The sequence below is a fragment of the Pelophylax lessonae genome, assembly GCF_965119305.1.
Source record: "Pelophylax lessonae genome assembly, chromosome: 1".
NCBI lineage: Eukaryota > Metazoa > Chordata > Amphibia > Anura > Ranidae > Pelophylax > Pelophylax lessonae.
In genome coordinates, this window is record NC_138768.1 from 617695156 (window position 1) to 617718617 (window position 23462).

The 23462-nt window shown below is 43.3% G+C and overlaps 1 protein-coding gene across 9 annotated transcripts in view; it reads right to left on the bottom strand.

Annotated features, from left to right (window-relative positions):
* CAMK2D (calcium/calmodulin dependent protein kinase II delta) overlaps positions 1-23462 on the bottom strand; it is a 446499-nt gene that overhangs the window by 191281 nt on the left and 231756 nt on the right. For all 9 annotated transcript variants that reach the window (XM_082254334.1, XM_082254332.1, XM_082254339.1 and 6 more), the window contains exon 4: positions 22735-22789. In XM_082254334.1, coding sequence (XP_082110460.1) covers positions 22735-22789 — 55 coding nt within the window. The remainder of the gene's footprint in view (positions 1-22734; positions 22790-23462) is intronic.

Genomic DNA, 23462 nt, shown 5'->3' on the forward strand with positions numbered 1-23462 from the left:
AACAAGGGAGTAGTGTCCAAGGCTGCGTCACAGATAAACCGTAGCCCTTGTATGATCTGTTCTATCAAATCAGATGTCTCCTGGGGAATATCTATTCCCCTAAGATCTTGGCGTACCATTTTCGCCCATTCCGTAAGTGTCTGGGAAACTAGACCAATAACAATTACTGGTCTAAATGCTGACCCTATCAGAGAAAAGATAGTGCGGGACTCCGCTTCTATCTTTCGATCCACCGGATCCTTAAAGGACGAAGTGTCCTCCACTGGAATAACCGTGGCTTTATTCAGCCTGGAAATAGGCGGATCCACGACTGGTGGTACCGTCCATTTCTTAATGATGGATTCCTCAAACGGATAGCGTCTAGCAATACGCTTGGAAATAGTAAAGGTACGTTTAGAATGTTCCCATTCTCCTTTAATCTGATTACCAAAACATTTAGGTACAGGAAAAGCCTTCGCCGTCTTGATGGGTTTATTAGTCCCAAAAGGCCTTTCTGTTTCAGTTGCCTCTGCCGGTAAAGCCTCAAGTTTTAAGGTTTCTTGCACTGCCACAACTAGTGCGTCCACCAATGCTTCTTCCTGAATTATAGCAGGAGAAGAAGCGTCCTCCTCACTGTCTGAGGGGGCTTTACCTGGGATAACAGCCCTTGCAGAGGAACCTGCAACTGCAGTGACCATCTCTGAATCAGAGTCAGAGGTGTCAGATAGTATAGGGGTAGGCGGGGGTCGCTTCCTTGACCCCCGTCCCTGACAGGCCGCCTCCACCCGAGCCACCATAGACTCCAAAATTGCTGTAAATGACTCTATACTCTGTGCACCGGCGGGTCCCGAGGCCCCCTCGAGGGAAACAGGTGGGGGAATATGTGTGGCAGGGTCCATAATAACTCCAGTTACTTCCTGGATGATATAATTCAAAAGTAAAGAAAAAACTTTTTTTTTTTTTGACCCTCAGCGCCACAAAAAAAAACCCCTTAGTGTTACCTGCTAGGGATCCCTATCGATCGAGAGAGAGAGAGATAGACCCCCAGGCTCACCACTTGATGTTCAGAGTTAAACTGCAACAGCTTACAGCGCTGTCTTGACAAACAGGAAGTCTTTTGGCTGGCTGCCCAGGAAGAAGGGAGGCGGCTCCGCCCCTCTGCACGCCTTCCGGCGCCTCCCCCAAGCTCCACGAGGTGTAGAATCACCTCAAACATGGCCGCCCCCATGCTGGAGACACGAGGCTACGCCAAAATGGCGGCTCGTGCGATCCAGCAAAAAAAATGGCGGCGGCCTGTGCTGACTAGCGGTGTGCTGCAGGCACACAACACTCTCTCTGCATGGGGATATGGCGTGGTTGGCGGTACCGGCCCTGGCGGACCGCATGGCCGTTCGGGAGGCCTGCTAATAGCTGGAGATCTGATTTGGAAGGCAGTCTACATGTCCGTGGCTTCTGACTGGTAGGTAGCTTATACTTAACCCATAAGATTCCCAGAATGCCACAGATTACATCTTTAAAACATGTATACAATAGATTGTTAGCTCCCAAACCAAGCCTCCTGGCTTTTTGCACACATAAAATCACACTCAAAGTAGGAGGATTTGTGACATGTTATAGGATAGAAAGAACTCTTTCTTACCATACAGAGAGGGGCCCGCGTTCACCACAAAACCCGTCAGGGAAAAAGGGGGAACATACTACTCACCATACCGGAACCAGGCGGGCACCAACTCCTGACAGTACCCCTCTCCACCGGGGCGGGAGGGCTGTCGACCGATACGGACGCCGTGACTCATGGTCTTTGGCGTTTCAGCGAGACGTTTAACTCGCGGGTTCAGTCCTTTTAATGGGACTTTGTCGCGGCCGACCCAGCGCGGAGCTATGGCCTGCACGCGCTCGTAGGCTGAACTGGGGTGACCACCGGATCTCGACATCCAGCCCGTCGCCCAGTTCAGCTTTCTTGCTTGAAGATCTCACAGGAACACTGGAGAAAAAAAGCTGTCTAAAAATCCTTTAAGAAAAAAATTCTTGCCAGGACCTAAGATCCCAGCAAGGTATCTAGGTCCTTACTCCTAACTAGACAGAAAATAACTGATTTGCTGAGGCAGAGAGAGAGAGGATATACCCTCTGGGACTGCCCCTAGGGTGTGGCCAGAGCTTTTTAATTTCCTGTCTAGTCCTGCTCCTGCGGAGGTAACATAACCCGAAGGTGGTGTATCACCGAGGACTACGTCTGTCGATGAGCGCTAGAGAAATTCAAATTTTCTGAAATACTTTTTTTTTTGTTTTCACTAGCTGTAAGCCATAATCAACACAATTAAAGAAACAAATGCTTGAAATATATCACTCTGTGTGTAAATAATCCATATAATAAAAGTGAGTTTCACTTTAATTGAATTACTGAAATAGATTAACTTTTTGATGATATTCTAATTTTTTCAGATGCACCTGTATAAAAAGATAAAACATTTTTACAAGGATTAGGTTAATTACATAAATATAAAGCATTCTCCGTATTCCAACTTTTACCATCTAGAGTTTAAAATGTATATCAAAGTCTGTGTATTGCAAAGCTGAATACTATAAACGTAATGCTCTTAAACAAATATGTATAACATATTGGGGGAGATTTACTAAAGCTGGAGCATGCAAAATCTGGTGCAGCTCTGCATAGAAAACAATCAGCTCCCAGGTTTTATTGCCAAAGCTTAATTGACCAAGCTGAAGTTAGAAGCTGATTGGCTATCATGCACAGCTGCATCACATTCTGAGTTCTCCAGTTACAGTAAATTATCCCCACTGTCTTATCTCACAGATACAGTCAGCCATATTTGGAACAAAATGGCATACTAAGAAGAGAAACAAACACTAAGAGTAGTGGATTCATATAAAGGGACAAAGCTACAGAAGTGGCGTGAAGTTTCCAGTCATAAAATGTAAGTAATTTTAGTGGCAATGACAAAGGAAAAGGTCCATAACCCGCACATCATGAAGCAGACCCATGTGCATGAAGTGAGATGAATAGCAGCCTCAGCCCGCTGACAGCTGAACATAAAAATATAATGGCCGGCAATTAATAATGCCGTGGGGTCCCTCCCAGAAGCCATACCAGACCCTTATCAGAGCATGCCCTCAACATGGGGGGGCTTTGGGGGATTGAGGGTTCTGCCCGATGACTTGTTAAAGGGTGCTTCAGTATTCTGCTAAGTCCCCCGCCCGCAGACAATGACAACCATCGCCCAGGGTTGTGGAAAAGAGGCCCTTGCCCCCCCCCCCCCCATGTTTATGGTACGTGGCCTGGTATGGTTAAAATAAGAGGGGGGAGGGCGCTCATTTGACTTTCTGGCCTGCCGGGCTTCAAGCACAGATAAGGGTCTGGTATAAATTTCAGGGGCCATTTTTTTACATTTTGCCATGGGGTATCCCCAAAAATTTATACCAGATCCGAAGAGCCTGGTATGGATTGGGGGGGGGGGGGTTCAGAATTTTTAATTGCCAGCAATTACATGTAATTAGCATTACAATCGTCTTTTCTCCTGTTTCTCTAAGGATAGCTGTGATCTGCCCTGTCTGGCTACCCTACTTTCTCTCTTCTGAAATCCCCACAATCATTCTCGGCGACTTCAACATCCCTGTTAATACTAACACTCCTGCCACTTCCACACTTCTCAGTCTAACCTCCTCCTTTGACCTGAAGCAATGGATACATGCTTCTACTCACTCTGAAGGCAATATCCTTGAATTGGTTTTCTCCAACCTATGCACTCCACACAACCTTTCAAACAATCCTTTCCCTCTCTCTGATCACTACCTAATTAGTTTCACTCTCTCCCTCTCCTCCACCTCCTCTCCCTCCAGCTACCTTACAGTTACCCGCAGAAACCTATGCCATCTCAGCCCTTCTCTTCTCTACTACCGACCACCTCTATGACAAAATCGCACCCCCTTTCTGCACCAACCTAGCCACTTCTGTCTACAATGCTTCACTCTTAGCCTCCCTGGACACTCTGGACCCCCTCATTACACACCGAATCAGACCCCGACCCCTTCAACCTTGGCAAACAGATAACACGAGAAGTCTGAAAAAGCATAGCCGTGCTCTTGAGTGCCTATGGTGTAAGACTTAAGCTGGATACACACTATCCAACTTTTGTGGTTAGATTTCCTTCAGATTTACCTTTTCTATGTAGTGCAAGATTGCATACAAATCGAAAAGTGTTTAGGTTTGACTTCATATTATATGGTTTTGGTAAGTCTAAAGGAAAAAGTCTTCAGAAAATCTTATAGTGTGTATGGCCCATAAGTCTCAAAGATTTCAACCAACATAAATCTGCCCTCCAATAATACAATTCCAGTCTCCACACTGCCAAGCAGACCAATTTTATCACTCTCATTAACAACTTGTCATCTCGCCCCCGGCAACTCTTCGCTACCTTTAATTCTCTACTCCATCCTCCACTGCCTCCACCCACTGATTCACTCACTGCCCAGGAGATTGCCAACCACTTAAAAAAAAGATTGATACAATCCGTAAGGAGATCATTGCTGTTCAGATACCTTCCATGCTTTACGCTACATTCCCACAGGTGCGATCACTACTTACCTCATTCAACCCCACCACTATAGACAAGGTTGCTAAACTACTTGCTAATGTCCACTTAACCACCTGCCCTCTGGATCCTGTTCTACGCTCTCTAACCCACATCTTCAATCTCTCCCTCTCTTCTGGCATTTTCCCCAACTCTCTAAAACATGCACTATACTTAAAAAGCCCTCACTGGACCCAACCGATCTTAGCAACCTACGCTCTATTTCCTTTGAGTGAAGTATGACGCTGGTTGCCGCTCTACGCGTTTCGTCACTGCGTCACCGCCCCAGATGACATCGCAGTGACAAAACGCGCAGAGCGGCAACCAGCATCATATGTCACTTCCGGTTAGGTGGTTCTGGCCGGTGGAACGCGGAAGCACCACACGGCCGTACGCCAGAGACACACCAAACAAGCTGACGGTGAACTTCCTAACAGTGAGTCGCTACTTTTTCCCTCAATGTAATACTGTACTATGCAATGGAAGCCTTTTTGTTTTTTTGTACACTGACTCCCTAGATGCATGTGCAACGATATCTGTGAACAATCCAAAAGCAAAGCTTTGCAGGCATCAGAAAAAGGGGAGAAACCACCAACTAAGCTGGACGTGGCGTAAGGGAGAGTTCTTTGGTAAGTGCTTTACCTCCGGTATTAGCACTTTTCACTCCCAGCACGTGCTATAAGGGCGCAATTCACTTACCACTCCATTTCATTGATATTACTTTTAGTGATATTGGTTTTATTAATCACGGATGTTAGTTCCCCGCGCAAGGGGATGTCACAATAAAAGCTTTTAATATATTGTCCATTCACTTATTTGCACTTTGGCACTTTCCTACCTACCACTGACAGAAGGTTGCTTACATCCGATGATTGGCACACAGACGGTACAATCCACTCAGCATAACGGGTTGTTGAGAGTACCATCTTTCTGTTTTTGCACTAATTGCACATTCCAATATTTTTTTGAGCACGCAGCACTTTATATAATATTATAATTTGCACATTTTTGCTATCAAGTAAGCACTGTGCACTTTCTCTTGGGACCACATACATCATTTTGATTTGCTGTACAAGGTGGTAGCGCCCCACACCAACAGGGCCCTCGGATTCCTCCTGTATTGAATTGTACTGTAACTGTATTGTCTTCCCCCACACTGTAAAGCGCTGCGCAAACTGTTGGCGCTATATAAATCCTGTATAATATTAATAAAATAATAATAACATTCAGCTGTCAGCGGGAAATACCGCCAAAGGCTGATGAGTCATTGGTTTTTCGAACGCCAGTGGGTGCCAGCTGACATCCATTTAGGTCCGCTTCCTTTTTTTTTTTTAACAGAAGTAAATAGGGCTTACTTCCATTTCAAAATACGGATGTTACCGAAGGCGTATGTCAGCGTATGTCAATGGATGATCACCCACTAACATCATCTTGCCCATAAAAATACATGGGTGTTTGTTTTTCCTCTGTCAACGGACGGAGGAAAAATTGACAAATGGAACACCTGTGTGAAAGGGGCCTAGCACTGCATGCAGATTAACAGTGTCCCCATCCATCATTCACCCCAAGCACCAACACTTTCATAAGGTCTAGCGTACATAAATGTAGAGAAATTGAAAAAATTTGTGTATATGACCCACTGGCTAATTTTAGCAGTAGTATACTTTGATTGTCCAGAGACTGCAGAGTCTTGTCCCATTTGGCTAGAATCTCCCTTTGCAGGGACCTCGTATGGAACTGTGCAAGTCCGGAGGGAAGACCCATCTGCTGGACAGCAGGAGACTAATTGCAGCCTGCAATAACTGGAGTTTGTCCAGAGGAAGGAGCACTCTGGCTAAGGCAGAGTCCAGAGTCAGACCCAGATAGTCCAGCTTTGTGGACGGAACCAGAGCAGACTTCTGAAAATTCAGAATTCAGCCGAAGTCCTCCAGAGGTGATTTCCAGGTTTTCCACCAGAGCAGTAGGGGACTCCGCTCGCAGAAGGAGGTCGTCCAAGTAGCCCAGTACCACGATCTCCCATTAGCGTAACAACGCCAGTACCGGGGCAACACTTTTGTGAAGACCCAAGGAGCAGAGATGAGACCAAAGGGTAATGCCACAAACTGATAATGCTCCTCTCCCACTGCAAAGCCAAGGAAGCGTTGGTGACCGGCACATATTGGAATGTGAAGGTAAGCATCCTTGATGTCGATAGAGGCAAGAAAATCCCCCTGATGCAGGGATGCCACCACCGTGCGAATGGACTCTATCCTGAACTTCTGCACCCGCACAAAGCAGTTTAGCTCATTCAGGTCCAGGATAGGACGCATCTTGCCTTCCTTCCTGGGAACCATAAACAGGTTTGAGTAAAAATCCTGAAAACGTCAGAACGGGGATAATCATCCCTTGAAGCAACAGGTCTTGTACAGCCCCAAAGAGGCCCTGTAAACGGACCGTGGACAGGCGCAAGTTGCTAGGAAAGAATCTTGCCGGGGGACTAGAGTGAAACCTGATCTTGTAGCCGGACCGAACAACTTAGTGGATCCACTTGTCTTGTACTATGGAAGTCCACGGTTCCGGAAACCTACGAAGATGTCCCCCCCACCCCCCATACGGATAAGGGCACACCTTCATGTTGGAGGAGCCTTGTCCATGGGTTTTGAGAAGCCCGCTCTCGGCTTGCCAGACCAGTTTCGCTTGGATCCTCCAGAAAAGGCCCTAAAAGGCTTTGAGCCCTTGTCAGTTGACCCTGAGGGGAAAAAAGACTTCTTATGAGCTGAGAAGGTGCGCCCACGTCTTAGTAGCCTGCAGAAAAAATTACTCTTTCCCCCTGTGAGACCTTTAATGATGTCATCCAGGGTAGCCCCAAACAGGCGATCTCCTTGAAAGAGGAGATTAGTCAAGGCCTTTTTAGAAGTCTGATACACATCCCAGCATTTAAGCCAAAAGACACGCTGAAGGACCACTGCCGAAACAGAGAGCTGAGCCACTAGTGGAACCGCATCCAAAGAGGCATCACAGAAAAACTGCAGCCCCTACACCAGCTGGACTGCCAGCTTAGCAAAGGCAGGGGGGAGCTGTTCTCCCTCTAGGTCACAGTGTAAAAGCTTAGCCCACTCGTCAAAGTTTGTGACACCAGAATAATGGTGAATACAAATAAAGGTAAAATAAATTGGCGCTTAATCAATCAGATAAAGTTAATAAATATGCAAGAATAAATTAACACATAAACTGGAAGTGACAATCATAAACAAATCAATCAAATAAATATTGAATATATAAAAGGTGATGTGGTAAATTGCACTGTGCAAATGGTGCAAAGAAGTGAACCACAATAATAATCAAATATTAATCAATAAAAGTCACTATAAATGAAAAAGTGACAGTGAAATAAAAGTCAAGTTGCAACTAACTGATCAGATCAAGACAAGAAAAAAAGGGGGTATGATCTGGAAAGCATAAAAGTGTTAGCAAATACACAGTAAGAAAATAAGACTGTGTGACCTAAAAAATGTGCAGAAATTATAAAAATACCCCAAAAAAGCAAAACAGGGGTTAAACTCGCACATAAAGTTAACACTTTATAAAGATAAATATCCAAAAAATGTTCATAGGTTCATAAAAGAGACAATAATTGAAAGAAAATGTGCTGGTGTCTAAAGCTGTTGCCGATGTGCGGGAAACTGTGGTCATTCAGTTGGTGCGGGAAACTATATCATTGCGGTGGTGAGCATGTATCCATAAATAAGTGAAATGGCCGCTCACCTCCAAATCACTCTTATAAGAGTATTTGTACCAATAGTAGCCGGGGGGGGGGGTCCCTTTAAGACAAGCTCCTTAATCCTTTAGGCAGACAGCATCAATCATCAGAGGGTACAATATCCTAGGTAGGGTTTGAAGCTCAAACCATAGATAAAGGGGAGTACTTCATAGTGTAGTAAGTTTTTAAAACAATTTATTTGAGAAAACGTAGGTAAAAAACTCACATTTCAGTAAAAGTATAACAGCATAGTAGCGTGGCAGCGGTATGGTGGTGGATTCTGGTGACTTCCGGTCTCGGCTGAAGACCGGAAGTGACGTCAGGCGGCTTCACCCGACGCGTTGCGCCACATCACAACGTGACTTTATCAAGGGTAAAGAAGACGACTGACGTACCGGCTATTTAAAGCAAGCGGTCACCATGGTGACCGACAACATGAAATACACAGTATTCACCACCAGATGGAGCTCAACACGGATCTAATAACAAGGATGAGTCATAAAACTTGTATACACATCAAAATGATGGTAAAATAATGCAAAACAAATGCACTATCAATGGGAATGGATACATCCAAAAGGATATCAATAGGATGAACCAAACTAAGTAATATAAAACCCATGGCCAGAGCAAAAGCAATGATATAATTGCTTCCTTCCCCCCCCCTTGGCTACTGGAAACTGGACCATTATCCCTACAGTGGAGACCCTGCTTTTTTGGGGTATTTTTATCATTTCTGCACATTTTTTATGTCACACAGTCTTATTCTCTTACTGTGTATTTGCTATCACTTTTATGCTTTCCAGATCATACCCCCTTTTTTTCTTGTCTTGATCTGATCAGTTAGTTGCACCTTGCACTTTTATTTCACTGTCACTTTTTCATTTATAGTGACTTTTATTGATTAATATTTATTGATTATTATTGTGGTTCACTTCTTTGCACCATTTGCCCAGTGCACTTTGCCACATCACATTTTATATATTCAATATTTATTTGATTGATTTATTTATGATTGTCACTTTCAGTTTATGTGTTCATTTATTCTTGCATATTTATTAACTTTATGGGATTGATTAAGCGCCAATTTATTTTACATTTATTTGCTTTTATGTACATGGTGACACTATTAAGAATTGGCTGCTAATCTTTGCTCCTTACACTCTAAATTTGCTCTCATTCATTACATCTGGTTTATGGTCAGCGCGTAGGTTCTTTTTACATTTATAATGGTGAATACAAGCCTCAGTGCCGAACCAACCAGAGTGTACATATTGCGGGCCAGAGCCTTCGCCTTCCTGTCAGTTGGATCCCTAAAGGCCGGGGACTCCTCAACCGGAATCATGGTTGCCTTGTTCAATCTGGAATCTGAAGGGTCCATCACCAGTGGAACAGTCCACTTCTTAATAAGGGACTCCTCATAGGGCTAACGCCTAGTAAATCGCTTAGGGACCCCAAGAGGATGCTTTGGTTGTCCCCACTCTTTAGCGACAATTCTGTCAAAATAGGCGGAGAAAGGAAACATCTTTGCCACTCTGGATGGCTTGTGAGTGCAAAGGGAACCTGTGCCTCCACCGCAGCTACGTCCTCCATCTTCAAAGTCTCATGCACAGATACAATCAGTGCGTCCGCCAGTGCCTTTTAATGCGTGGTTGAAGATGGGGAGGAATCATCCTTACTATCTGATTCGTGGTCCCAGGCTCAGCAGGGTGACCCACGTCCACGGCGGCCGGAATCAGATTTAGGCTCTGATGAGACAGATGAGGCAGGGGAAGGCGGGGGGTGCTTTTTCCTAGCATGATGCCCGAAAACCACCTCTACCCAGGACAACAAAGGACTCCATGGATGGATGGTTGGAACCCGGAGGGCTCCGCAGCCTCAGGGGGTCAGGTGGGGAGATGTGCTCCAAAGACTCCACCAGGGGGACCCCACAAAAAGTGTAAAACACTGCAAAGGGACAACCCCCACTGCGTTGGCAGCACCACCCGGGCGCCAGGCACAACCACTAAGCGATCCTCAGCAGAGAGGGAGAGAACCCCACCAGACTCGTCACCCAGCAGAAACAGGCACCTGCAGCCACCAGGATACTCTGCGATACACGTAGGGCAATCAGGAAGTGTAAAGATCTAGGAGTCAGCCCCAGGGGAGGATTAGAGAGCCAGGAGCGATCCCTAGGTCTCAAGGACAGACCCATGCAGGACGGGGGGGCCCTGGAAGGAGCCCCCACCAGGTACAACCCCCCCACACAGCCGATTGCCCGGTCTCTGGCGGCGCATTCCCCCCGGCCCCCATCACCAGCAGAGCACCCTGCCCCACCCCAGGAGGTGGACCAGACCACCCCCACAGCCCCAGCATAAGTGGAGGGGGGAGAATGGGGGACAGATGAAAGGGGGGTGCCTGACGGAAAGGAGGGGAACCCGGGGGTTTGACTGTCCCAAGGAGGGGCTCACGTCCACCCCAAAACCCTCTAGGGGGAGAGAGGGGACAGCTACTCACCTTACCAGGAATCAGGCAGGCACTGTTCCAGACAGAACTTCCTTGCCATCTAAATGGGGGGGCTGTCGGCCAGGAGGAACGCTGCAACTCAGGCCGAGACCCGGTCATATGCGACCTCGTGAGGCGTTTAACTCACAGGCCAGCCCCCGTCGAGTGGGGCTATGTCGCAGCCAACCTAACGCGGAGCTGAGGTCTGTGCACACTCGCTGGCCAGACTGGGGTGACCACTGGATCTAGATTACACAGCCCGTTGCCCAGTCCGGCAGTTGATTGTAGATCCCACAGGAAAAAACCAGGAGAAAAAATTTTCAATTAAAAAAAAAATTTGCCAGGACCAGAGATCCCAGCAAGGAATTAGGTCCTTACTCCTGACTAGGCAGAAAAAAAACTGGGTACCTATAGCAGGGAGAGGGGAATATTCCCCCCTGGGACTACCCATAGCCAGATTATTTTTCTGCCTAGTGTCCTAGTCCTGTAGCGGGCATTATAACCTAATAGTTATGAAGATCAGGAGCTGTGTCTGCCAAAGAACAAAAGAGAAAAATATATTTCCTATCTATATAAATAGGAACAGCTTTCATGGCATATCATAATCACAAAATAAGCAATGGTTAAATTATACTGTATCTTGTATGGTCTATAAATGGCTAAAAGTTCAAATTGTTCTGCTATTTATTTCAATAGCGATGTAACTGTGCTGTGTCTGTGTTCCTCAGCACACATTAGATTTAAATACCATGCCTGAAAGTATATTAGCCAACTTGATACAAGAGAACGGCATGCTGGTGCTGACAGACTATAGAGATGGCTTGTTTCTGCCAAAGTATGTTTTCCATTGTCAGTGACAGGTTGTACTCTGATTAGGTACACAGAGGAGTAGGAAGTTTCAAAGAACTATTACAGGCATTTAGTAGAAAAAGAAGCTGTAGGGAACATGCAAGCTGTTTTAATCACTGAGGAGACACAAATTCACAAACTAAATATATCAGCTTGTATTTCACATGAACAAGCAAATCAAACAGGAAATCCTTTCTCCATCAGTGAAGAAATGATCAAAGCTGGGGCCAAGCGCCAGGTAGTCAATGCGGCTGAAAATAGCTCCTAATTTTTGGGAAATGAACCTGGTTCTCCCTCGTTGATCCAAAATTTTTGAACAATGGTTACACTGTAAAAGAATAAAATAAAGACTACCGCCCCTGCTGCCTGCACATCTGAATCCTGATCCACTGTAGAGAAATCCTCTGACCAAAGCTTCATCTTTTGCGGAGCTCAGTGTTTGAACCTGCTGACCTTCATATCACTACTGTGTCCTGTAGTAATGTGGAGGTCGGTAGGAGGAACCACTGAGCACAGCAGGGGACACAGGAGATCAATATTCCTAGAAGTGTTGGTTTTGAAAGACCTTTAAAGAATATGATGAAACCCATTGAAGATGTCGGAGTTCCACATCTCTCATGCAGTCCAAGTATCCCAGTCAATCCAATTACAAATCAAGGAACAATGTTCCTCTCAGGGACAGCAGTTAGGCAAAAGTTTACAGCACCTATATCAATTAACAATATACAGTCAGGTCCATAAATATTGGGACATCGACACAATTCTAATATTTGTGGCTCTATATACCACCACAATGGATTTGAAATGAAACAAACAAGATGTGCTTTAACTGCAGACGTTCAGCTTTATTTTGAGGGTATTTACATCCAAATCAGGTGAACGGTGTAGGAATTACAACAGTTTGTATACGTGCCTCCCACTTTTTAAGGGACCAAAAGTAATGGGACAGATTAACAATCATAAATCAAACTTTCACTTTTTAATACTTGGTTGCAAATTCTTTGTAGTCAATTACAGCCTGAAGTCTGGAACGCATAGACATCACCAGATGCTGGGTTTCATCCCTGGTGATGCTCTGCCAGGCCTCTACTGCAACTGTCTTCAGTTCCTGCTTGTTCTTGGGGCATTTCCCCTTCAGTTTTGTCTTCAGCAAGTGAAATGCATGCTCAATCGGATTCAGGTCAGGTGATTGACCTGGCCATTGCATAACATTTCACTTCTTTCCCTTATAAAACTCTTTGGTTGCTTTCGCAGTATGCTTCGGGTCATTGTCCATCTGCACTGTGAAGCGCCATCCAATGAGGTCTGAAGCATTTGGCTGAATATGAGCAGATAATATTGCCCGAAACACTTCAGAATTCATCCTGCTGCTTTTGTCAGTAGTCACATCCTCAATAAATACAAGAGAACCAATTCCATTGTCAGCCATACATGCCCACGCCATGACACTACCACCACCATGCTTCACTGATGAGGTGGTCTGCTTTGGATCATGAGCAGTTCCTTTCCTTCTCCATACTCTTCTCTTCCCATCACTCTGGTACAAGTTTATCTTGGTCTCATCTGTCCATAGGATGTTGTTCCAAAACTGTGAAGGCTTTTTTAGATGTTGTTTGGCAAACTGTAGTCTGGCCTTCCTGTTTTTGAGGCTCACCAATTCTTTACATCTTGTGGTGAACCCTCTGCATTCACTCTGGTGAAGTCTTGATTGTTGATTGTTGACTTTGACACACATACACCTACCTCCTGGAGAGTGATCTTGATCTGGCCAACTGTTGTGAAGGGTGTTTTCTTCACCAGGGAAAGAATTCTTCGGTCATCCACCACAGTTGTTTTCCGTGGTCTTCCAGGTCTTTTGGTGTTGCTGAGCTCACCGGTGCATTCTTTCTTTTTAAGGATGTTCCAAACAGTTGATTTGGCCACACCTAATGTTTTTGCTATCTCTCTGATGGGTTTGTTTTGTTTTTTTTTCAGCCTAATGATGGCTTGCTTCACTGATAGTGACAGCTCTTTTGATCTCATATTGAGAGTTGACAGCAACAGATTCCAAATGCAAATAGCACATTTGAAATGAACTCTGGACCTTTTATCTACTCCTTGTAAATGGGAAAATGAGGGAATAACACACCTGGCCATGGAACAGCTGAACAGCCAACTGTCCCATTACTTTTGGTCTCTTAAAAAGTGGGAGGCACATATACAAACTGTTGTAACTCCTACACCTTTCACCGGTTTTGGATGTAAATACCCTCAAATTAAAGCCTAAAGTCTTCAGGTAAAGCACATCTTGTTTGTTTCATTTAAAATCCATTGTGGCGGTGTATAAAGCCAAAAATATTAGAATTGTGTCGATGTCCCAATATTTATGGACCTGACTGCTCCAACTTAGACAGATTCTCCCCAACCTATTCTCTGTCCTTGAAAACATAGGACATTGTTAAATATACTAGCAAATTGCTAACCCTGTCTTCCATCCAAAGCAATCCACTATTCTTCTTAACATGGGACTCAACCAAAAGTTTTACATGATGTGGCAGTTAGCAAATAGCTTGTTAATAAACAACGTTCTTACCCATAATAAAGTTAAAATCAGGGAAGCACTGATACCAGTTTTTTAAGACCAAGTATGATTACCGATACTTTTTCTCAAGTACTTGCCGATATATGTAAGGGTTTGCAACCATTTTATTGTAACTACTATGCATAATGTATATTTTTTATTATCTTATGAAGGCACAGGTCAGTTGTGAAATAGAAAAATAAAGTAAACATAAAAAATGAATACAGAAAACAAACTTGGAGACAATGGAAAGCAATGTATGCATAGAGTTACTGGTAAAACTGGTTATAAGGTAGGAGGAATAATGCCCAGCAGCAGTATACAGAAGCATTGCTGTAGAACATTACTCACAGCAACAAAAAACTAAAGCCCTCAGTTTTTTTATAAGCAATGTATATTTTTTTTATGGACAGGTGATTAACACTTACTAAAAACATTGAAGCATAAGGTCAAAATTAACAATGACAATAAAAAAGCAGTTAGTCAAGTAGCAGACCAACATGGCAACAAAAAGTCTTTATTAAAACTACAGTTCATATACGTGACATAATGGGGGTGATTTACTAAAACTGGTGCACTCAGAATTTGGTGCTGCTGTGCATGGTAGCCAATCATCTTCTAACTTCAGCTTGTTCAATTAAGCTTTAGCAAAAAAACCTGGAAGCTGATTGGTTTCTATGCAGAGTTGCACCAGATTTTGCACTCTCCAGCTTTAGTAAATAACCCCCAATGTTTAAGCATCCCAATTTTGGTAGCACAGTCTATTTTTTCATATGCTGGGTAGAAATGTGGTTAGAAGAGTCATAATTGGGTTATCAAATAATTGTTCCTTTTTTCTTGTAAGGAATGCAAAAAAACAAACAAACAAAAAAAAGAAAACAAAAAAAACTTTAGACAAGTATAGTCAGCCAGTGAATTGTTAGAACTATCTAGAAAACCTAAAGTGGTTGTTACATAGTTTGTGAGGCTGAAAAAAGACATCAGTCCATCCAGTTCAACCTATGATGCGCGTGCGTGTTTGCTGTTAAAGGCTGAAGGTTTTTTACCTTCATGCATTCTGTGTGTTGCTCCCCCCACAGCCTCCCAATACTTACCTGAGCCTCCTCTCAATACAGCGATGAGCACGAGCTGTCCCGGGACTCATTCTCCACATTGGCTGAGACAGCAGTGGGGGCCATTGTCTCCCACTGCTTTCAATCACAGCCAGTGAGCCAAAGAGGAGAGAGTAGAGCCGAGCCGCGGCTCTATGTGTCTTATGGATGCATAGAGCAGTGGCTCGGGAGCAAGCATGTACCAGCGCCCCCAAACCAAGCAGCTTGCTATCAGGGGCACTGGTCATGGGGGGGGGGGGAGCCAGGAGTGCAAATTCATTGCACAGAGCAGGTAAGTATAACATGTTTGTTATTTTTTTTGTTTTAAAGAAAAGCTAAACCTTTAATCCCACATTAAAAACTTGAGGTAAACCCATCGATTTACCAGCTTCAAAAAATAGTTACATTCCTGGCATATGCCGGGAATGTAACTTTCACATTGGTTGTGCTCTCAACCAAACGATCAAAACCATCCAATGGCTGGTGTCATAACTCATCACATGTGCCGCATCATGGCAGTTGAAGATCAAACAGAGGCCAAGATGACAGTTTCCTTGGCTGAAAATGATAAGAGGGTTTACTTTCACTTTACCAAAGAGCCTAATCGCTTTCATTATGAAGCCGTCTCACATGTTATCAAATCTGACCGAATTCTGCTGGGCAGAATTCAATCTTTTGGTGTTTCATTTTGTGCTAGGAGACTCCCCTGGCATTAAAGACAGCAAGAAGCATAATGTGCTGGTTTAAGAATACTAGTTGGCCTCCATATTAAAGCTAGCCATACATGGATTTCGATCCATGTATGGGGACCCTGGTTGTACACAAGTCGATCTATGAATCGACTTGTGTACAACCAGCCTGTTGGCAACATTAATCATTGTGTTCTGCCCATCAGGGAAGGCTCCCCGCCGGCGGAATACAATAGTGCTGCAGAAGGGATTCCCCCATCAACACTCTCTGTGTTGACGGGGGGAATCAAGCAATTTTCTTTCCATACACCTGTGGTAGAAGGAAAGAAAATAGCATAATCTATGACCTGCTTAAGATGATGTTCTGGACAGGTAGCCGTTGTCACCCATGCATTTCAGTTAAAGTGTCTCTGTACTGTGTCAAAATATTTTGTAAAAAATTCCTATTGTTACACTGTCAATACTTCTGTTGACAAAAGCCCAGTACTTCTAGGTATTAGGCACATGTGTGCACTCTCCTTGCCTCCAACAAAGCCATGCCATCCAAAATGCTGTGTCATGAAATTAGCAATAATTTAGAAGTCAATTCATGATGTCATAGTATTATCTCCAGCCAACAATTTTTAAAACACTTAAAGTGGTTCAAAGCCCAAACATTTGTTACCTTAATGCATTCCTGGCATTACGGTAAAAAATATTTAGGCATCAACATCCCCCTCACCCTCCCTTTAACTTACCTGAGCCCCCATTCGAGCCAGCGCTGTGCTCGTCTGCAGCTCTTCTCTGCTCACTTCAGTCTCGATGGCTTTGCTGAGGCACCTGCAGCCATTACAGCCTCACCTACAAGTACCGTTGTACAATGTTTTGGCTGGAGTTGGGCTTTATGCTGTCATACAGAACCAGGGAGGCATAATGACTAGAGATGAGAGCAGGGCATTAACCTGCAATGCATAAAGACTTTTATTACATGTTTATGTTATCTGTGCACAAGGTAAGAGTGGAGAAGTTTGCTGCAATTTCAAGATAACACTTACAGGTAGTCATATAATGCACATGTGAGTCATGACAATGTAAGGGAGGGAAAAGGGGGAAAGCAGAATATTCTAATAAATGGTTAAGCATTAAATATTCATGGATGTGCAAATGAAAGCAAAGCAGCAGCACTTGGGCAGCACACAAATGAAGCAAGTGTCGTCATTTGAAGCACAAAACAATTATCGCTGACACTAATTCCATAGCACTCAGAGGCTATTGGTGGAGTTTATCTATTCATAATTAAAGGTCCCCTCATCTCAGTGTAGGATGCTATCACAAGATACTTCACTATTACATGGTTAATTCCCACAGCTTCTAAAAGTAACGATTAAGTCAGAAACAGTTGTGTGGGGGTGGAATGGCAGCAATACGGCACTGTCATGCCTTATCATTAAAATAAGCACCGAGGGCGGCTTGTTCATAAGCAATGAATTAATGAGATGAACAATGCTTAAAAGTTTGATGGGCTCTTATCAGATGGAGGAATCGCTCACACATTGCTGCAAATGGCTTTTATCATGCGTAGAGGTATTAGCACAGTAACCTCAGACATGTTTTACAATTACTGGGGACAACTGCAAATTATGATGCTTGCTTTACACAATCACCTTTGCTAAGCAAACACTTTTTCTCATTAATTGAACAAGCAGTTTTACATTGTTATTTCCAGGTCAAAAAGCAAAACCTATGATTAGGGTTTTTTTTTTTTTGTTTTTTTTTTTGTGCAATATAGAATTTTACAAACAGTAAAATTAGCTTTAAATCCAAGTTTCTGCTCTTATTGTTATTTTTATTGCATTTACCAGGCGAAAGAATAGAACATAGCCTACTTCTGAGAGTAAAGGAGTAAAGCCTAATACACAAAGGCCAACAATCGTCCCTCTTGTACAGCGGTCTGCTCTACAGTACGGTCTCACAACCAGCCTCTGTCCACCGGGCTTGCTGGAAAAACAGCATCCAACCAGCATCTGATCAGCACTAGCGGGCCTTTGGCTGCTAACGCTGATCAGTGTGTTCTGGCAAGAGGGCAGTTCCCCTGTCCTGAAACAAAGCCGCAGTGGCGGGGCGGGGGAGATCGCTGAACCAACATCGCTTGTATAAGTACGACGATCCCTCAGTTTTTTTTTTCTTTCAGCCCGCTGGGTTGTTCAAAGCAAAACTTCTAGTGTGTACCCAGGTTTAGAGTGAAGATACACTATATTACCAAAAGTTTTGGGACATCTGCCTTTACACGCACATGAACTTTATTGGCATCCCAGTCTTAGTCCGTAGGGTTCAATATTAAGTTGGCCCAGCCTGTGCAGCTATAACAGCTTCAACTCTTCTGGGAAGGCTGTTCACAAGGTTTAGGAGTGTGTCTATGGGAATGTTTGACCATTCTTCCTGAAGCGCATTTATGAGGTCAGGCACTGATGTTGGAGAAGGCCTGGCCTGTAGTCTGAGCTCTAATTCTATCAGGTTGAGGTCTGGACTCTGTGCAGGGCAATCAAGTTCTTCCACCTCAAACTCGCTCATCCATGTCTTTATGGATCTTGCTTTGTATTCCAGTCATGCTGGAACAGGAAGGGCCAACCCCAAAGTTGGTAGCGTGAAATTGTCCAAAATTTCTTGGTATGCTGATGCCTTAAGACAGTGGTTCTCAACTCCTGTCCTCAGGAGCCACTATCAGGCCAGGTTTGCAAGATAACTGAAATACATCACAAGGGACATCATTTGCTGCTCAGTGATTGCAGTATTCAAGTCTGCATATCCCCAAGATAATACCTAAAATCTGGCCTGTTAGTGGGTCCTGAGGACCGGAGTTGAGAACCACTGCCTTAAGAGTTCCCTTTACTGGACGTAAGGGTCCAAGCCCAACGCTTGAATAACAACTCCACATTATAATCCCCCTCCACCAAATTATTTGGACCAGTGCACACAGAAAGGTTCATTAAGGCCTTTTACTGGGCTCCTGGACATAAAGCTAGGTCCATAAAAAGTGGTCTGAAGAGAGTCCTGATTTCAACCCTATTGTACACCTTTAGGATTAAGTAAATTTCCACTTGTGAGCCAGACCTTCTTGTCATCCAACATCAGTTCCTCATCTTCCTTGGCTAAATAGGCCCAAATAGACATACTCCAAAATGGCCTGTCCAACAACCTATATGTGTGTGTGTGATGGTCAGATGTCCAATGCTTTAGGAAATATAATGTATTAATCCAAAAGTGTTTATGGCCAGCAATGACTAAAGAAAGAATAGAGGTATACCTTTGTTTAGAATATTTAGTACTACTGTCTGCAACAAGAATGGAGGTGGGTTTTTCAAAATGCGCTACTGTTTAGGGCTTCAAGCATCAGAAGACTGATGCCTTCTTTCTTTCACCTACAATGGGAAATACTAGTGGCAGGTAACGTATAGCTTTATATGCAAATACTGTGCATTGTATGTCAGCAGCTGTTCTTCCACAGTGTGAATTAGCTGTTCTATGACTGATAAAAGGTGACTACAATGTACTCTCCCTGGTTTGTCATTTTGTTTATAATCAGAAGATGGGGTGGGCACAAAGTGCACATTACTTAGGAATGAAATAACTGCAATATTCACTGTAAAAAAAAGAATCAAACTAACTACAACAGCTGCAAAACTTAGATGAAGCACTGACAGAGAATGTACATTTACACCACATTAAAGGAAAGACGGGAACACATGAGGGGTACCCCATAAACACTGCTGAGCGCAGGAGCCCTTGATGTGCAGCCCAGACCTCATTTGTTCCCAAATGTTAATGCATATGCCCACAGTGCCCTATGTCATGGTGAATGATGACAGTCTACTTCCTGGTTCTGACTTGCTTGGATATGGCATTCAATGCTGTTTCTGTTCCAGCATTTACTTGCAGTGTTACTTTATGTGATCATTTAGATTTAAATAGAGTTTAGTAGAGTTCTTCTTTGATTCTTATTTCTTAACATCTAAATGACTTACATACTGCTAAGATGATAGTTTGCACATTTGTCTTTGTAAAAGGGTTAATCTAGGAATTCTTGAATTCCTGAGAACCTCTAAAGATGCAGGTGGACAGTAAATATACACAGAGCCTGAGGGATGGCGAGAGAAAACAAGGCCAGCGTCCCAATCTCACATTCTAAGCATAATTTAACACAGTTTTGTTCTAAGCAACTCTTATGTTTTTATGTCAATATGTTCATCACACTTCAAATATTATCTGGGAAAAAAAAGATCCATAGGTGTATAAGGTGAAGAAGGGTTTTAAATCTCAGATCATGTCAGCTTAGATTTCACATTGCTTAATACATTTGTCTTAATTTCATTTTCAAACAGAACTATACAATTACAGAAAATAATACATGAACTGAGACACTTCTATGATGTATTTAACTGTTATGTCTACACAACAAAATTGTTATCAGGTTCGGCCTAATTATAACTCTGCAGTACTGCATGTTGCCTAATGCAGAATAGAGAAAACCAAAGATCAAAGATCAGTTTAAGGCCCGTACACACGATCCGAAAATCAGACGAAAAATACAGATTTTGAAGCAATCGTACGATAAACTGATTGTTAGTACACAGCTTTTGAGAGCCGATTGTGACAGAACCGACCCACACAGTGCTTGAGTGCTTCCGTCAGTATACCACTTCCTCCAGTCTTGAACATAGATATCAGATATAGCTGCCTATTGCAACCAAGAACTAGGCAGAACTTATTTTAGCTGCAAATCTGGAACTCTTTTTTGAACAAACTCACACAAAATATATGTCCCACAGGAGCACAGTCCCTCCTGATCATATTACCCCAACGATACAAACTACACACAGGAATATAAATACCATAGCTAAACAACAACCACATGAACAATAGCCTAGATATTTACTCAAAACATCACACAATGGTTTATATAATGAGGTACAGCTGACTCATGGCTAATCCCATCATAGACGATCCTCCAAGAGTTAATCAAATTAGCCATCAGACAGAAACAATATGAATGAATTGGAATCTACACCTAGACAATGCTTTGATTAATCAGGATCTCACTCTAGGTCAGACTTACCGGCATCAAGCTCATACCATACATTACACATTATTACAACTGTAAACACATCCCTTAGCAGACAATAGGTGAGTTAATTAGCACAATAAAAATGTGTGGAAGACAGGTGGTTGAGCTGATGACGTTAGCATTTGCTATGAGTCTTACTGTGGGGGGCAGTCCTTATTGGTAATGGGCAGCAAGGCCCTAACAGGGACCCCAGGCCTAGAGTCCCAGAGTCTGTGTGTCTTGGGGAGACATGGACTTGAATGCAAAGTAACATTACTCCAAGGTTCCTCCCCACCATTCACCTCACAAAGAATAGTGTTCCCTTAAATGTCAGGGCCAATAGTCAGTAGGCAAGAGGCTAGCCTGCAGTCCTCTCCAAAAGCCTCTGTCCCGGGTGAGTCTATCACACTGATCACGACAGTTCATCCGATATTATCCGATCCGACAAGCACAAAAATGTTTCTCCTACGATACCAGATCGTATGGTTTTCGTTTAACCACTTCCCGACTGCCAGCCGTGTATTTACGTCGCTAATTTGACGTTAAATACCAGTGTTATGGCAGCAGCAGCCTCCCTCTGGCACACACAATCCCTTTCCAATCACAGTTTTCCTCTTGAACATGTTTGCTGATCGAACACAGCCTGTACCTTGCCTGAGGCTGAACACACTATGGAATACAGGCACACAATATGTCGACACAGTATCCTGTAAACCCCCCCCCCCCCCCCACTATCAGGATGGTCACATGTCAGAACTTATTAAACTTGTAAAAAGAAAAGTAAGAAAGATAATTTTTAAAACTATGCAAAAGCAGTTATGATGCCTGAACAATTATAACTGTATTAATGTCTATAACATTGTATGTTCACAACTTCTTTAAAAAGGAGGTATGATCATAATGTACAAATATATCAAATTGACTGTAGTAACTTTAAAGTTTAAAGTCCATTAAGAAGAATGTGACCGCGATTTCAGACTAAACAAATAGAGGTTACATTTTAAACTGCAAAATGGGTTCTTTTCAGTTAGAGCACTGAAAATGTGGAACTTCTATTCCCTGGGAAGTGCTATCAGGGGACTGTGTTGATAAAATCAAAAAAGCATAATATACACGGCTATGGGAATTCTTACATCTTGAGTAGTTGAACCAGAGAATATCTGAAAGGTAGAACTACATGGGCCTTCTGTGTTTTTTCAACCTTATAAACTATGTAACTATTGAAATATGAATGGAAGGAGAGACAGCAACAAAATATCAAACAATAAAACTTGCCTACTCTACTAAAAATGTGTTTCTTTTTATGGCTGTGTCCCTGTGGGAGAGATTTCCCATCATTTCCCATCCTGACACTAAATGAGGAGAGTCCCCCTCTGCCCAATAGGAACATATAGAGTAATAAAAACCTGATAGAAGCTCTAACCCTATGCTCTACCCAAAAACAAAATAACATGTTTTAATTGAAGTTGGGCTTTAACTATGAAAATATTCCTAGCAGCACGTGAATCTGAGTGTGTGTTATGTATGTGTGTACAGGTTAATTAGCTAGGTAGGTTAAAAGATGACAGCTGGGCCTAGTGGTCTGTTCCTTTTCTCTTGAGCTGTGTGCAGAACAAACAGGAAATAAAAAACTTTTATTTTTTAAATAGCAACCCAGTTAAATGCTATACTTACAAGTCAAAGACTAAGTAATGAAACCCTTCTTCTGATATGCTGTCATGGAGTCGAACTGTAGGAAAAATAAAAACAAAAAAGAATAATAATTTAATAATTATAGCTACATTTTCTTTAAATGAAGGTTAATATAATGTCACGTTAAAACATTTTTCCACTTTTATAGTCAAAATTGAGAAAATGCCCCTATATGTTTATTATGTGCTCCTTTTTTCTAAGGAGCCTGCAGATCACTGCACCTGCAATCGTGGGTGCAGTGTCAGGCTCCTGCAGACTCTCAGGACATCTGTCTGCCTGTACCTCCAATATGGGCAGCCATTTACATGAGAGCAGGAAGATCAATGAACTATGAGAGCGCTCAACAGAGCCCTCTTAGTTCATTGGGAAACATCAAGTCGTCAGCTAGTACTTGTAGTCTATTCATTTACAGGAGCCCCGCACGTACGCGCTGTTTTCAAGCTGCGACAACAAACGGTCAAGAGGGAAAAGAACCGCTCAAGTGAGGGGATAGTTCCAAACACATCCAACCCAGGTGCAGGCACGGATCCGCAGTCCTGATAGCAGCAAATGGAAGAGCACAAAAAGCCGCACAACCGGTTGAAGATGCAAAAAGTTAAAATCCAAATTTATTTTGCAGGCAAAAAGATAAAATCATCCAAGATGAAACCAAAACAGTCGGAGACATGGGGGGGAAAAGGGGAGCACGGCGGTTGACGCGTTTCACGGAG